The sequence below is a fragment of the Mustela nivalis genome (genome assembly GCF_964662115.1).
Source record: "Mustela nivalis genome assembly, chromosome: 13".
Lineage (NCBI taxonomy): Eukaryota > Metazoa > Chordata > Mammalia > Carnivora > Mustelidae > Mustela > Mustela nivalis.
Genome location: NC_139032.1, coordinates 56545826 through 56563661, shown reverse-complemented (window position 1 = coordinate 56563661; position 17836 = coordinate 56545826). Strand labels below are relative to the sequence as shown.

The 17836-nt window shown below is 40.2% G+C and overlaps 1 protein-coding gene across 1 annotated transcript; it reads right to left on the bottom strand.

Annotated features, from left to right (window-relative positions):
- Positions 1–2412: 2412 nt before the first annotated feature.
- CHMP5 (charged multivesicular body protein 5) lies at positions 2413–17795 on the bottom strand. The gene is made up of 8 exons (XM_082694632.1): positions 17574–17795; positions 16724–16828; positions 15310–15356; positions 12502–12595; positions 12296–12367; positions 8299–8407; positions 5855–5967; positions 2413–3118 (listed from the first exon to the last, which is right to left on the bottom strand). The coding sequence occupies exons 1-8, from the start codon at positions 17640–17642 to the stop codon at positions 3068–3070; spliced, it is 660 nt and encodes a 219-aa protein (XP_082550758.1). The 5' UTR covers positions 17643–17795; the 3' UTR covers positions 2413–3067.
- Between the last annotated feature and the right edge of the window lie 41 nt (positions 17796–17836).

The window sequence follows — 17836 nt, the reverse complement described above, 5'->3', positions numbered from 1 at the left end:
GTTTGTTGGCTTCAGAAACCTCCAAATAATTGCTAGGCAAATAGCTGCATGTGAATAGGACCCTGAAACTCAGGAGCAAGATCTGGGATAGAAGTATAGATTTAAAAGTCAGAAGTTAAAAAAAAAGTCAGAAGTTAAAGCCAAGAGAATAGTTGAGCTCAGTAAATATCAGTGATCAGAGAAAGTATGGTGGATAAAAGTTAGAATCCTAAAAATAATAATAATAATAATAAAATAAAAAGTTAGAATCCTGTGGAACACTAACATTACAGATTTGGGAGAGATGAGGATTTCAGAAAGGAGTCTTAGAGAAAATAGAAGTAAAGGAAAACCAGAGAGTGTTGTAACAAAAACCAAGGCAGTGGAAATCTTGTCAGAATGATTGCTCACAAGTATCCAATGCACTAAAGAGGTCTAGTTGGAGGACTAAATATCATCCATTAAAACTGGCAATATATGGCACACTAATAACATTAGCAAGGTAAGAAATAGAGTGGGAATATTTGCTAAGAGTGAATCCCACGATCATAAGCTTAATTTGGATGTCAGATTTTATTTTTTATTTTTTTAAAGATTTTATTTATTTATTTGACAGAGATCACAAGTAGGCAGATAGGCAGGGAGAGAGAGAGGAAGGGAAGCAGGCCCTCTGCTGAGCAGAAAGGGCTTAACCCACTGAGCCACCCAGGCGCCCCCAGATTTTATTTTTTTTTAATTAAAAAAATTTTTTTAAAGATTTTATTTATTTGGGACGCCTGGGTGGCTCAGTTGGTTAAGTAGCTGCCTTCGGCTCAGGTCATGATCCCAGTGTCCTGGGATGGAGTCCCACATCCAGCTCCTTGCTTGGCAGGGAGCCTGCTTCTCCCTCTGCCTCTACCTGCCACTCTGTCTGCCTGTGCTCACTCTAGCTCCTCTCTCTCTGACAAATAAATAAAATCTTAAAAAAATATATTTTATTTATTTATCTGACAGAGGGAGAGATTATAAGTAGGCAGAGTCAGGCAGAGATTTGGGGAAAGCAGGCTCCCTGCTGAGCAGAGAGCCTGATGTGGGGCTTAATCCCAGGACCCTGAGATCATGACCTCAGCTGAAGGTAGAGGCTTAACCCACTGAGCCACCAAGGCGCCTCTGGATATCAGATTTTAGATAATGGTGGGACATTTAATCAGTAATGCCCAGGACTGAAAATAAGAATGAAGGAAGAGGTCTAGGCTAGTGACAGTTATTTTGAGTCCTTAGGTACAGGTAATATTTAAAATCTTGGGTGTGATACATTTCAGGGATATATCTTTTGATATATCTCAAATCCAAGATTGAAACTATAGTGGAAGAAATATTTAAAGAGCTGAGTGAGAAACTGTAGAGAAGCCAAGAAAGGTTTCAAGAAGTTAATGATGAACAGCACAATGTTCGATCCAACTGGAAGGTTTCTTGCGAGGGTGAGATTAGTCCCTGCTAATGGATCATTAAAGACCCTGAAATTGGGCAGGAGTTTGCACTGGCTGTAGCACTTCTGGAAACTTCCAAGAAAAGAATGAAGCTTCTATTTTTTTGTTGTTGTTAATAGCCTACATATGAGAATAGCAAGTTGCAAAATACAGTTAACACATGAACAACGTGGGGAATAGGGCACAGCTGAAAATCTGCAAATAACTTTCAACTCCCCCCAAACTTAACTACTAATGGCCTACTGTTGACCAAAAGCCTTACTAATAACATAAGCAACTAACACATATTTTGTATACGTATTATACACTGTATTCTTACAATAAAGTAAGCTACAGAAAAGAATATATTAAGAAAATCACAAAGAAGGGTGCCTGGGTGGCTCAGTGGGTTAAGCCGCTGCCTTTGGCTCAGGTCATGATCTCAGGGTCCTGGGATCGAGTCCCGCATCGGGCTCTCTGCTCAGCGGGGAGCCTGCTTCCTCCTCTCTCTCTGCCTGCCTCTCTGCCTACTTGTGATCTCTCTCTGTCAAGTAAATAAATAAAATCTTAAAAAAAAAAAAAGAAAGAAAATCACAAAGAGAAAATACACTTACAATCCTGTACTGTAAAAAAATCCATGTAGAAGTGGATTGTGTTTAAACCTGTGTTATTTAAGGGTCAACTGTACTCATGACCATAACCTCAATTATTCCTCATAAAAGCCCTCTGAGGTAAGCATGATTGTACTAATAAGAAAAAAGAAGTTTAACGAAGTGTGTAGGCTGCTTAGAAGTTATTAGATGGTAAATCAGAGCCCAGGCCTGGATTGTTCTTTGTTCCTTCCTCTGATGCTAACACTTAAACTTGATTACTATAGTGGAGTTTTTAGGTGAATCAACATTAAAACTATGAGTTAAGTTAAAATTTAACTATGTTAAGTTTTTTTCTAGAGGTTTTAGGCTGAAGTGATATTATTAAAATTATATCCTTTTGAAAAATATTTATTGAGTATAAATAAATGTCCTATACATTAAATATCAAGAAATAGTCATTATTGATTACAAGTCAGGCTGTAATACTGAGGGAACCACAGAATCAAAATATCCACTCATGATACAGTAGTGATAATTCCATTCCAATATCAGACATAGTAATGAATTACTCACAAGACACAACAAAACCCATCAAAAAAGGCTATCACTTTAACCAACCTATAATACCATAATAGAAAATGGTTTTGAATCATAGTATGAACCATCCTAAGAATCTCATTTTTGTCTTATCAATTTGTAAGGTCAATTTGAGATTGTGGAGTTACACTATCCCAGGATTTAAAGATTCCCTTTCCTTGGTTTTATTTCAAATTATTATTAATAAATGAAAACAAGTCATACATAGTCACTGATACTTTTAAGTAAGTTAGTCTTTTGTAAGAGAAAGGAAATAAAATTTTAGTATGAAGAAAGCATCCCCCAAACAATGAATCTTTTAACAAAAAAAAATGAAAGAGCAATGTAATTAAACTTTCCTTTGAAGAAAGGAAAGAAACCTAAATCTGTTATGGTAAATTTGGAAAGATAAATATTTCCTAGTCCCACAATATGTGTTTATTTTACACGATGTACTTGAATGATGCAAGTCTATGAAGCAGGGATCTGTGGCAATCCAAATTCATCCACCAGGACTCCATCCTGTGAAAAGAAAGCAATGTTCAGTGCCACTGTTTTTCAACTGATAAAGCAAATGATTATGAATATTTAGTAGTCAAAACTCTTTTCTGAGTGTTTAACCAATGAACACCGAAATACCCCTAAGAAGATGAAAAAGCATTTTCATGAAAGGTAAAGGGGGAAGTATTAAACCAAGGAAAGACTGGACAAACTCAAAATGGGTGGTTGTTTGCAGGGTAAAGGAAGAGTGAGAGAGAAATAGACTTAAGAGTAAACCAAGGTGGGGCACCTGGGTGGCTCAGTTGGTTAAGCACCTGCCTTTGGCTCAGGTCATGATCCCAGGCCCTGCATCGGGCTCCTTGCTCAGCAGGGAGCCTGCTTCTCCCTCTCCCTCTGCCTGCTGTTTCCCTGCTTGTGTTCCCTCACTGTCTCTCCCTCAAATAAATAAAATCTTAAAAAAAAAAAAAAAAAAAAAAAAAAGAAGGTAAACCTAGGAAGGGGAAGTAGGGGCTGGGAAGGTCTGGGAGGAAAGGCTGAGGAGTTAGTCCCTGCCTCCAGATTCCCGTTTTCACTCTGATTCCTAAAGTGAACCACTACCTTTTGTAGCTTTCCCAATCTTTAAAGGAGCAATGCCCTAGGACAGGCAGTTACTTCCATATCGTACTTTACTACAAACTTACAGGCAGTGATACCACTATCAATTAAGAAATCACATCTCAACAGCACATTTAACTCCGGAATCTGTGACAAATAGAAGATGGAAATATAAATGATTGAAAAGGTTGAGTTGTGGTAGGTAGCATTAACAAAAATTATTTCAGATATGTTGAGAAAAAGCAACCTATGCTCCAGGAACCTTGAAATGTCAGAGGCAGGGGTGGGGTGGGGTAGAATGGCTGGTAGAGAAAGGTAAGATTACTCTAGACTCAAGAAGGGAGGAGTACAGCAGGAGAAGATGCACATTCATAAAAATTAGCTAGAAGGGACCTGAGAAACTACCTACTCTCTACCTTTTGCTCTACACATTTCATAGGTGGGAAAAACTGATGAGGTTCAGACAGAAAACAAGAATTTCTAATTTGCTCCAAGTCAGGGCCCCTGGGTAGCTCAGTTGGAGCCTGAGCATCTGACTTCTGGTTTCGGCTCAGGTCATGACATGATCTCAGGGTTGTCCAGGTCTGTGGTGAGGAGTCTGCTTCGGGATTCTCTCTCTCTCTCTGCACTGCCCCCACCCCCGCAACCCCGCTTTCTCTTTCAAATAAATAAATAAATAGGGACGCCTGGGTGGCTCAGTTGGTTAAGCAGCTGCCTTCGGCTCAGGTCATGATCCCGGCGTCCTGGGATCGAGTCCCACATCAGGTTCCTTGCTCGGCAGGGAGCCGGCTTCTCCCTCTGCCTCTGCCTGCCTCTCTGTCTGCCTGTGCTTGCTCGCTCTCTCTCCCTCTATCACTGGCAAATAAATAAATAAGAAATCTTAAAAAAAAAAAAAAAAAAAAAAAAATTTAAAAAAATAAATAAATAAATAAATAAATAAATAAATAAGTTTATTATATATAAATATATAATATATAGTGAATATATATTTTATATGTATATATAAAATATCCATATTCATATATATAAAATATCCATACAGTGAATATATTCACTGTGTGACTTAGAGCACAAAATATACATATATTATATATATTTTGTGCTCTAAGTCACACAGTGAATAAAGGCAGAGCTGAGACTGGCTCTCACTCAAGGATTCTGTACACTCAGTGTGCACACTGGGAGATAATACAAACACAGGACAAATGGCAATAGAAAAAAATGACATTTATACCAGGAACTAAGATGGAATGAACAGGATTTCATAAGTAACAAAATTGTATCTGTTTATAATAATAACAACCATGAAGCTTTGGACAGGGCTTTCAGTTCGCCAAGTCATTTTAATTATAAGGTCTAACTTGGGTCTATACAACAGTTATGTGAGATTATTATAATTATCTGCATTTTAGAGATACAAGGAACAGAAGAACTCAAAACAGTGATTTGCCAAGGCTTCACAGTCAGTTAGTCATGGGGCTGAGACTTAAACTCCGGTGTCCTGATTCTTTACCTTGTTAAATAAGAACCTTTCTACATTAAGTTTTATATTTAAATTCTTAATCCTCATTTAAATTGAAATTTAAAAATTTCACCCTGGGGGCGCCTGGGTGGCTCAGTGGGTTAAAGCCTCTGCCTTCGGCTCAGGTCATGATCCCAGGGTCCTGGGATCGAGCCCCGCATCGGGCTCTCTGCTCAGCAGGGAGCCTGCTTCCTCCTCTCTCTGCCTGCCTCTCTGCCTACTTGTGATCTCTGCCTGTCAAATAAATAAATAAAATCTTTAAAAAAAAAAAAAAAATTTCACCCTGCAACTAAGCAGTGTGTATGTAGAACAGACTCTCCTTGCCGTTGCCTAGCATGGTTCATGTGTTAGTGATATTCTTCCAGGAAACACGGTCTAAAACCTATAAATGGAACCCAGTGCAAACTCACAAGAGTAATTATGTTGTTTATACAAATTGTTAATGTATAAAAACACTCCCGGGCCTCAGTGACACAATGTACACAGCCGGTCCGCAGTTTAATGCAAAGGGTCCCAAAATGATGACTGAGACAGTCTTTCCTTGTTCTAACTTAAGACTACCTTGCAGATTCCCAGACTGGTGACCAAGCACAAAACCTTTACCTTTTTGCAGAGCTAACGGAAAGAGAAAAAGCTTTCACCTTATTCTTTGTGTCAGTGGGAACGCCTTCTGGAATTGCAGGTGCAGAAGCTGCTTCATCCAAGTAAGAGCTGTCTTCATCGGCCAGAAGCTCATCACCCAGGGCATCCAACTCTGAGATTGAAATAGTCAATATTTCAGTAAAATTTATACAAGAAAACTGGCAGCAAATGTTAAGAAAGTTAGCCAAATTATTTGCTATAAGATAAAAATTTCAAAACAAAGGGAAAAGGATTATTAATTTCTATTCTCAAAATAAAAGATGACTGGGGTGCCTGGGTGGCTTAGTGGGTTAAAGCCTCTGCCTTTGGCTCAAGTCATGATCCCAGGGTCCTGGGATAGAGCCTGGCATCCAGCTCTCTGCTTAGCGGGGAGCCTGCTTCCCTTCCTTTCTTTCTGCCTACCTCTCTGCCTGCTTATGATCTCTGTCAAATAAATAAATAAAATCTTTAAAAAATAATAATAAAAATAAATAAATAAAAAATAAAAGCTGACCATTATAAGAAACTTTCAAGGGAACTGATATGGTAAAATCTATGAGAAACAAAAATCAAAATAAAACAAACAAAACAACCATTCCCCACAGGTTTAAAGGTCCTAGTCTTCATGAGAAGATTCTATAGCTATCACTTGGCCAAATCAAATTAGAACATCTGGACAACAACAAATATATAAAATTCTCTCTCATTTATCAATGAACTTGAAGGAGGCAGTGAAAGGAGGCAAGGGGATTGTTGTCTACTGATAACCGTCATATGAAATCAGGCTTTAAAAACACGTCTACAGTAGGGGCGCCTGGGTGGCTCTGCCTTAGGCTCGGGTCATGATCCCGGGGTCCTGGGATTGAGCCCCACATCAGGCTCTCTGCTCAGCAGGAAGCCCGCTTCCTTGGCAACCCGCACCCCGCCGCGCCCCCATCTCTCTGCCTACTGTGATCTCTGTGTGTCAAATAAATAAATAAAATCTTAAAAAAAAAAAAAAAAAAGAAAAGAAAAACACGTCTATAGTAAAGTGAGTTGGAAGTGACCAAGAGGAATGACAATACCAGACAGAGATTCATCAGGGCAAACTCAGGATAGAAAATAAAGAAATCAATGGGGAAAAAAAATACTGCAAAAACAGAAATGGGGAAGAGAAGGAATGGGGTGGGTGAACAAGGGGGGAGAGAGAGAGGAGGAGGAGGAAGAAGAAGAAAGGAAGAAGAAGGAGGAGGAGGAGGAGAACAACTGAGACATGGCAATCATGTGACAGAAAATCAGTGTGAGGTGCTTTTGCCATCTACCTAGTTACTCATGCTGACAGTGACATACATCCTTGACCTCCCCCTCCTTTCATATTCACTTTTCTGTTTCTGCTATTACCAACTTAGTCTTAACCACTATCATTTTTTCAGATTTTTAGTTACTTTTTAAATTCCAGTATAATTAACTGTTATATTAGTTTCAGGTATACAATATAGTAATTCAACAATTCTACACATTATTCAGTGTAGTACTCAGTGCTCATCACGGGTAAGTGTACTCTTAATCCCCTTCACCTATTTCTCCTATCCCCCCAACCCACCCCTCTAGCACTTTGTTCTCTATAGTTAAAAGTCTGTTTCTTTGTTTCTTAAATTCCACATATAAGTGAAATTGTATTTGTCTTTCTCTGTTGGACTTACTTCACTTATTTTCACTTACTTGGGCTGTTTCCATGTCTTGGCTATTAAAAATAATGCTGCTGTAGACATAGGGGTGTATGGATTTTTCCAAATCAGTGTTTTTGTTTTCTCTGGGTAAAGATTCCTCTCCCTGAGGCCACTCAACATCGCCTCCCATTTTTTTCCTGCTAATCCCTACTCATCCTCAGGACCATGCCTGTCTCCACTTCCAATCAGGTTAAATTCCCCAGCTATGTGCTCCACAGTACCCCATAATTCTCCTTCCCAACAGTTTGTGTTCTTGCTATGAATTACTTGAAACAAGCAGTTTCTTACCCTTGGCTAGAGAAGCTTCATGAATGCAGGGATCGTATCCGCTTTCTTTAACGTTAAACCCCAAGCACCTAACATAGTAACTAGCATTCGGTAGATGCACACTAAGTATTTGCCTGTGGCTATTTCTTGATCTGCTTTGCTGTTCTAAGGGAGAGGACTCTAATAAGAGGGAGAATAAAATCCAAAGAAAAATGGCAGGGAAAGGCAGTATTTAGATATCAAGAACCAGGTCAGCAGAGACCTTTGCCCCACCCTACTTCTGTAGCTTTTTCTTCCTGGAGTTGTTGGTGAGTCACGCAAATCTGACAGGCCTGCCTTCCAAGCTCTTTGCCCTGAGACTGTGCCATAAACTAACTCTCACAGAACCATCACAGAAATTTTCTCTAGCATTTGGGAAAAGGTCCCAGGAAGTCATTCCTTTCAGACTCTGAAACGTTTCCCCCCTAATTGCTTTTCCCACAACATACCTGCTTCCAGGTCATCTTCATCTAATTCTGGGGTGCCATAACTACGGCTCAGCGCTTCTTGGATTTCATTGGCATCTTCCATCATGTCTTCTAGCTGGTCTTGTAAATCCTTATAGAAATACATATGACAACTTTCATTCATTTCTTTTTTTTTTTTTTTAAAGATTTTATTTATTTATTTAAGAGAGAGAATGCACAGAGGGAGAGTGAGAGGGAGAAGCAGACTCCCTGCTCAGCAGGGAACCCGATGTGGGGCTCAATCCCAGGACCCTGGGACCATGAACTGAGCGGAAAGCAGCCGCTTAACTGACTGAGCCACCCAGGCGCCCCCTTCTGTTCATTTCTTACTATTTTCCTCTAACTATCCCTCCACCCTATTCTTTCCTCTGAATCTTAGAAACAAACAATTTTTAAAAAGATAATGTGCATAAAATGCTGAGTACATATCAGTTCTTAATAATTATTACTTCCCTTCCCTTACTCCAGTCCTTGCCTACTGATTCTTTTTAGTCAACAATGGAGCACGTGTTCCTCTAAAGGATGGGTCTCAGTAACTCCCGAAAGTCCTTTCCAATTAAAAGTACATGAGAGCTTAATAAAAGCTCTATATAAAAAATCATAAAACTGAAGATTCCCCTAAAAATAACTGTGAATGCCAATAATCCACATAAACCTTATTTAAATTTATTTATTTATTTATTTGACACAGAGAGAGAAATCACAAGTAGGCAGAGAGGCAGGCAGAGAGAGAGGGGGAAGCAGGCTCCCCGCCAAGTAGAGAACCCGATGCAGGGCTTGATCCCAGGACCCTGAGACCACAATCTGAGCTGAAGGCAGTGGCTTAAACCACTGAGCCACCGAGGCACCCCTTTTTGCTAATAATCCTCCTTTTTTGGTAATAAAATGTAAACTCAAAAAAAAGAAAAAGAATTAAATTGGGGGACCTGGCTGGCTCAAAGAGCATGTGGGTCTTTGATCTTGGGGTTTTGGGTCTGAACACCACTCAGGTGTCTGAACACCAACCTAGGTATAGAGAAGAGTACAAAAACATAAATAAACTTAAGAAAAATAATTAAATTGGTGATCTTGTATTTGAATTTAAGGTGCCTCATGGAAATCCAAAGTCCTATTGCAAGAACAGATGCGTATCAGCACTCTGTCATTACAGAAAGTTTACCTAGAACGTTAACTCCAGCAACATCTACACTATCAACATGTTTCCAGTTTATGGAGAAAAGCAGGTAATAGAGACAAGCAAATTCATCTCAAGTCAGCTAAAGACTGACTACACTGTACAGGGGAAAAATACAGTAGTGGAAATAACTGGGTGGTACTAAAAGTTCTACTAAGCCTGGGCCCACCCTGGTTGGAGAAACAGAAATGGAATCAGGACAGGCTTGATATCAGAAACCAGGCTGGTGAAAATAACTGACTGAGAGCCTAAGTCATCTGTGAATGATCTACCCATGATTAATTGGAAGACTACAAGGCCAAAAATAATGTAAAGTCAGTCAGAGAAGTGCAACAACATAACATAGGGCAGCTAATATAATGGCTAGGAGCACAGACTCTGGAATCAGTCATATAAAAGCTCAAATTTTGCCTTACTTAATGAGAAATAAAGCCCAAGCCACAGTTTTCTCATCTGTAAAATGAGATTACTAATAGGCCTACCTCAGAGGGTTCTGTGAGGCTTTACTGCAGTAAATGTAAAACATAAGCACTTAATACTACATATCTTCCATTGTATTAAAGATATGCAGAGAGGAGTGCCTGGGTGGCTCAGTTGATTAAGCATCTGCCTTCAGCTCAGGTCATGATCCTGGGGTCAGTCCTGGGATTGAACCCCATGTAGGGCTCCCTGCTCAGCAGGGAGTCTGCTTCTCCCTCTCTCTCTGCAGTTCCCCCTCTGCTTGTGCTCTTTCATGCTCTCTTGCTCACGCTCTCTCTCTCTCTCAAATAAATAAATAAACAAAATCTTAAAAAAAAAAAAAAGGATATGCAGCGTAATAATGTGCTTGTCATAAACTTAAATTCCCACAGAAAGGGAACAGACTAGTGTTGATAATGCAGAAGTCCAAATAGGCACCCTTTATCCGAATATTTAGAGCAATGCAAAACATCTGAGAACTCCTCCTTGCCCCCAAATTGGAGGTTTGTTTTTTCCATTTAAAGAAGACAAGACAGAAAATAAAATGAAAAACCCTTAAGAAAAAGAAAACAATATGCTTTTCTGTGTTTTCAAGTGCCAAACTACCACACTGTACGCATGTGACATTCTGCTGTATAGAGAAGCACCGGCTGAAACAAAACCACACAAAAGTGAAAACACAGAGTAAGCTAATCAAGTCAGTTTCTGCATGCTATCACACATCAGAACAAGTATCCTTGTGGACATGATTCCTCACAACAGACTCTGTGAAAGACACACACACACACACACACACACACACACACACATCACACATCACACAAAGAATTAACAGGCAGTATTAGATAAGTAACATAAAAGTAGTATGAACAAACACAAGCAACAGACTTGATGTGCAGAAACTGAAAAACAGGGAGGCTAGAAACAGAGAACACGGGCAAAACCCCAAAACGTGAGAATTATAAAATAATTGAAAATGTTTTATAAAGTATTTTAGGAAAACAAATGAAATTCAAAAGGGATAGCCCATCCGACGACACACAAAGACAGACGCACAGGCCAAAAGGGAGAGAGAAAGGAGCTCTCTACCTGCCATACAGGCAAATCTACGAGGAGACAGGAAAAGAATAATTAGATAGAGAACCAGACAGACAACTACAGATAAAAGATGGAGAGACGTTCAAAAATCCCAGAAAGACCACAATTTCTATCTTGTTGACATTAAATAGCTCTAATTAAAACATAAGGAACCGTATAAACAGAAAACAAAATTCAGTTTCATTATATTATTAAATAGTATTGTACAAATAAGACAAATGTACACCAAGTACACCAAATGTACTTGGAACATGTCACTGAGCTAACTCCGTGTAAGCAGAGACTTGTGGAGGATTAGAGAAAGACAGCCATGGGCAGTCCAAGGCAGGGTGCTTGAAAAAAGTAAGACGGGAGGAATGCCCTCACTTCTAGATCTGCAGTCTCGGAGACTACCTCTTCAGAGGCAGTAAAATGCCAGGAAGATAGTAAGTAACCAACAAATACAACTTGAATCAGGTAGGACTGCTTTAGCTCCTTTAATAGTCTCTTGTTCATTTGTTCATCATCCATCAAAAACTTTCTGAGCACCAACTATGGCCAGGCATTGTTCAAGGCATGACAGTGAACAAAATCAAGTCCCTGCTGTCATAAAAAGAGACACTCTACCACAGCGGGGTGGTAAAGACCACCACCATTCTGGCAGAAAGGCCTCTTCCCTCTGATCCGTCCCGCTCACTCCCTCTGCTATCCCTGCCTGCCATCTAGGCTGTCCACCTGACAGAGGTGAGGAGCTAAGTGCACTGGGCTCATCTCCCAGGTAAAGCATGATCTAAAAAGACATGTTAATTTTAAGAACATAATGGCATATAAATATCTAAAGAGAATTACTAGAAAAGGGAACTAGCTCTGCTCCAGGAACTGTGTCAAACACCTGACATATACATCTTCAATTTAATACATGTGACAATCCTACTTTACAACTGAGGAAACAGACTCAAAATCATTAAGTGAATTAGAAGTAATGGGAAACTGGTAGCTTATTTACTGAGTGTCTATTATTTGCCAGGTATTGTGTGCATAGACACACCAGCTCATTTATTTCATTCTCATAATAACCATATGTGGCATTAGGATCCTTGTGTTAACAAGGAAACAGAGACATTTGGTACCCTTTCCCAAAGTTACTCTATTAGTAAATGGCAAGCCCAAGATTCAAATAGTCTTCTGTGTTATTTACATCACATACACATTCATTTAGACTCTTTCCAAACTCGTGTACATTCTTGCAGAAACCAGTATATAACTCACCTCAATCTGGTCGATTTTCACTTGCTTGTATGCTTTCTTCATTTCCTTTACTCCCAGTTTCATAGCATCAACCTAAAAAAAGATAAAAGAGAATACAATGTCTTCAGAAGCCATGTGCGGGAAATTGTTTTTTAAATATTGTGGGAAAAAAAACAAAAGAGTAAGAAAATAAAATAAAATCATGGGAAAAAATGATATGGAAATACCGTGGTCTTGGTGTCCTTCAATGACTGGATGGTGTAATTGGCTTGTTCCATGTTAAATGACTGTTGGGCAAGATTGTCCCGCTGCTGCTCATACCTTTTTAGAATCAATTAGAATGGTAAATGTAAGAAAGATAGAAATCCTCAGGAAGAAAGTATCTCTAACACTAAATAGGAATTTTCTTTAAAAAAAAAAAAAACTTAAAAAAGTTAAATATACAGAAAAACTAGCAAAAACAATGCAATCACTCTAACACAAATATCATTTGATGTACCCTGGCAGTCTTTTGTCTTTGTATCTTAATTATGAGACTATTTTCCACTTAATATTATAGCCTTTGCTGTTATCTATGTTACTATATAACTTCATTGTGTCTTAATGATGTTTCAAGTGATTTCCTATGATCAATCTGCAAAAGTGGAATTCTTGGGGCACAGGGTAAGATGATTTTTGTTTTATTTTTTATTTTTTTTTAAAGATGTTATTTATTTATTTGACAGAGAGATCACAAGTAGGCAGAGAGGCATGCAGAGAGAGAGGAGGAAGCAGGCTCCCTGCTGAGCAAAGAGCCCGATGCAAGGCTCGATCCCAGAACCCTGAGATCATGACCTGAGCTGAAGGCAGAGGCTTTAACCCACTGAGCCACCCAGGTGCCTTGATGATTTTTTTTTAAAGATTTTATTTATTCATTTGAGACAGAGAGATACAGAGAGAGAACAAGCAAGGGCAGAGGCAGATGGAAAGGGAGAAGCAGAACCCTCTGTTGAGCAGGGAGCGCATTGAGGGGATCAAACCCAGGACCCCGGAGATCATGACCCAAGCCAAAGGCAGACACTCAACTGAATGAACCACTCAGGTGCCCCAGGATAAGACAAGATTTAAGGCTTTTCATACATATAACTAAACCAGTTTTCCAGTAGACTGAAGTTCTTGAGGGTAGGTATTATGTTTTATTAATCTTGTATCCATAATTCATCTGGCCTGATGTAATATGTGGTGCTCAAAAAAAAATTTTTTTTTAAAGATTTTATTTATTTATTTGACAGAGAGATCACAAGTAGACAGAGAGGCAGGCAGAGGGAGAGGAACAGAAGCAGGCTCCCCGCTGAGCAGAGAGCCCGATGCGGGACTCGATCCCAGGACCCTGAGATGATGACCTGAGTCGAAGGCAGAGGCCCTAACCCACTGAGTCACCCAGGCGCCCCTCAAAATGTTTTTTTTTAAATAGTTTTAGGGGTGCCTGGGTGGCTCAGTGGGTTAAAGCCTCTGCCTTCGGCTCAGGTCATGATCCTGGAGTCCTGGGATCGAGCCCCGCGTTGGGCTCTCTGCTTAGCAGGAAGCCTGGTTCCCCCCCACCCCCACCCCCGCCTGCCTCTCTGCCTGCTTGTGATCTCTGTCAAATAAATAAATAAACTCTTTAAAAATAAAATAAAATAAAGTTTTATATCAAAGTATGATATTACTCAAAAGATTAGGTCAGTATGGTCTTTATATAATATTTGGAAACCATCTAACTATCCAACCAGAAGAAAATTGGTCAATTCACTGTGCAGGCAAATGGTAGTAGAACTATCACCACCCCATTAAAGCTTCCAAAGAATGTATAAAAGGAGAGAAATGCTCACTATATAATGTGAAGTGGAAAGGGACAACCTATATTTACACAGTACAATTTTTCTTCAAAAAAGCTATATGCACAGATTCCATGCATGCACAAGCTGAGAAAAGAAACTAAGAAATGGTTATTTCTGGTAGTAGGAATCTAGGTAAATGTTCTTTTCTTCTGCTCATGTTTATGTATTTTCCAAGCATCTATGATGAATATACATTCCTTTATTCCTTTTGTTAAAAAAAGTTACTTAAATATTGCAGTGCCACCTACTATGAAGAACAGTTTTACCATACTCTCACCATTATCAATTTCTTTTTCCAATTTTGTCTAATTTAGAAGGAGGAAGGTGGTTATCTGATAAAAACCCATTTTAAAAATAAAAATAGGGGCATCTGGGTGGCTCAGTGGGTTAAAGCCTCTGCCTTTGGCTTGGGTCATGATCCCAGGGTCCTGGGATTGAGTCCCACATCAGGCTCTCTGCTCAGCAGGGAGCCTGATTCCCACCCCACCTCTGCCTGCCTCTCTGCCTATTCCTGATCTCTGGCTGTCAAATAAATAAAATCCTAAAATAAAATATAAATAAAAATAGAGATATCAACAACCTTTCTGGCTCCTTAAAAGCTGCTTACATCTGACCCCTGCAAACCTGCAGAAGGTCTCATCAGCTTACAGGGGTAAGCACCAAAGATGCGACTTGACTTCTGCTCAAACACTGAGACATAGTCACCTAAAATAAATTAAGGACCCTTAAATCTATTCTGGTTGGGAGGGAACAAGTATTCAGGATTCTCAATTTTACAGACAAACCAAAAGGTTATTGTAATTAAATAAATAATGGAAGAACCCTATAGATCTGGGCGGTTTAATACAGAAGCCACTAGCCACATATGGCTACTTAAAGTATTTATTAAACACTTTTCAAGTGCTCAAGGGCCACACGTGGCTAAGAGCTACTGTACTGAACAGCATAAATACTGAACATCTTTATCATAGCAAAAAGTTCTGGTTAGATGAACAGTGCTGCAACAAATAGTGCTGAACATGCAGGGGGAGAAAAACCCAGCTCACCAGATATATAAATGAAATTTGCAACTAAATCAAGAATGCTTATAAAATAATATGAAAAACTGAGGAATAAAAGACCATTTCCCTTTTAGTTAAACCTGCTGGAGGAAAGGACGTCACACTTATAACTTACATCCGCTTTTGCTTTAAAACCCTCAAGGCTTTCTGTTTGACCATATTCTGGGGAGAAAAACAGATTTTAATTAAAAGAAGTAGAAAACACACATATAGAAAAGAAATATCCCATATCCTTGGACTTACATATCTACTTTCTTCTTCAAAGTCGTAGACAGAATAGCTCCTGGACTCTTCTTCACCTCCCAAGCACAGACTTTAAGCCTCAGCTCGTCTTTGTCTTTGGATCCTACATCTCAGGGTACCGAACTGCACTCCCTTTAGTGCATAGTTGCTCCATGGTGACCCCTAATACTGCCTATTTGTACACCCACTTGCCTAAGGGAGATTCTCAACTTGGACATCTTGCTATCCACTCAAACACAACATGCCCCAAATCCTCAACTTGCTCTCACCAATATTAACAATGGTCCCACCAATCTTTCCCTTTTCTAGATTAAGAAGCTTTATATCAACCTTGTATTTCCTCTGTCTCTTCATGTAGCATTCTTGTTACTGATTTTCAGAACTCACTTGCAAACTGATTTTCCTGTCATTTTCCTGACTGCCACCATGGTTTAGGCTTTCATCTCAAGTCTAGATGAGCTTTCCTGCCTCTGGTCACTCTTTATTCTATCCAACTAAGATGGCTGAAAAAGCCTCTTGTCACTTCCCTTCCTATACTGTTTCATAAATCATTATTTGTCTCCTCCAGTGAAGAAGGAAAAGCAGGTTATTATCTCACAAATGATAATAATATCAAGCATTTATTATTTATGAATGTTTCTATGTACCAGACACAGTGCTAGGTGGGTCACATGATTCACCTCATTTAATCTTCACATTATAAAGTAGGTGTTATCCCAATTTTACAGATCGGGAAATTGAGGTTCAATGACACTAAGTAACCTAGCTCAAATAGTTAATAAGTTACAGAGATGGGGAAAAAAAAGAAAATAGTTCTGTATCCACAGTCCATGCACTTAAGTATGGTAATCTCTGTTCCTACCTAATACAAGAGGAAAATAAGGTATTAAGTGATTTATGATGGCTACAGCTAGTAGACAGTGATGATGTTATTAATAAAACACTGATCTCCAGAAGCCTAGTTCTGCAATTTTCCCAGCACGCCATTCCTTAACCAGCCTATTATACCCACCTAACCCGAGCAGCCTGGCAAACACAGTGTTCTGAGATTGCCACCTTCTCCGAAGAATGTATTCATTCCCTGTACATGCTTCTGGACCAACTGTTAGAAAATTCTCTTCACCAGACTAAACCCCAGTCTTCCTCTCATATCAAGATGCAAACCCTCCTCCTTGAAGGATACACCTTCACATGTTTTCTCCTTAGCAGACTACTAGTGGGCCTTACTTTCAGAGGTGCTCAAATTAGACTACTGCAGCAACTTCTGCAGCTGCCGCCTACCTTACCTTGGCAGGACCCTCTCTCATCTTCTTGATCTGATCCTTATACTTCACAAGCTCAGCATCCAGTCGAGAAATCTTCTTGTCAATGGATTCTGCCCTGCTGTCCACCTTGAGGAAACAGAAGTAGTTAGGACAATACACTTAGATGAGAAGGGGCAGGAGAGGAAAGAAGGATGGGAAGGTGGTTCCCAACCAGGGGGAGATTACTAGTCAGAAACACAGAGAGGCTTTATAAACTATACTCCACTCCTCAGATGCTCATATTCTAGGGCCCCTTTCAAGTGTGCTTGAGCAGAAAAGAATTCAGGAACCACTGGGCTGAGGTGCCATTCTTCTACAGTCAGAGACTAGTCAGGCTGGGGACTCAACCAGGTGTGTGAAATGGACTAGGGCTGTAAATCTACTCTGCTGTTCGCTTAAATAAAGAGTGGTGGCTTAATGTGAGGGGCCAGAGTCCTGAATTTCCTGTTATTGAGATCCAGGATTGGGGTATGTATACGTTGACCTAGGATATCAAGTTGAGGATCTGGGCGAGGGATGAAGGACAAAAGGGGGGAAAGGGTCGGGCTGAACGAAATGGAAACGATGTGGGCCTATGGCTGGTTGGGGCAGGAGGAAAAAGCGAGTAAACACGGCAGCGGGCCTCAGAGGGGTTTGGTTGCAAGCAGGGTTAGGGGGTTCCTGGTTTGTGGCGTCAGGAATGACCTGGGTAACAGGAACGAAGATAAGGTGGAGAGGCCCGAGGTGTCCGGAACCGAGAATGGAATGGACGAGTGGGAGCCTGGAACCAAGGGTGGGCGGGGTCGGGAGTGTCAGAGTCCCTAGGTCTAGTTATGTGTGGTCAAGTGCCCACCGTGCCAATGCAGTCAGTCAGGCTGGGCGGCGGAGCCTTGGGTTTCGCTTTTCCGAAGAATCGGTTCATCTTAGGCGGCCACGAAGAAAACCTAAACACTGAAGCAAACTAGAAACGGAAGCAGAGTCACCTCCCCCTCCCCCTTGACTTCCGGCCCCCCCTGCGCAAGCGCAATGTGCTTATTGGCGTTTCCCGACTCTTTTTCCGGGTTTTCAGCGCAGCCTTCCGGGGAAGCAGAGCTCGGGGAGGTTGGAGCTGGCTGA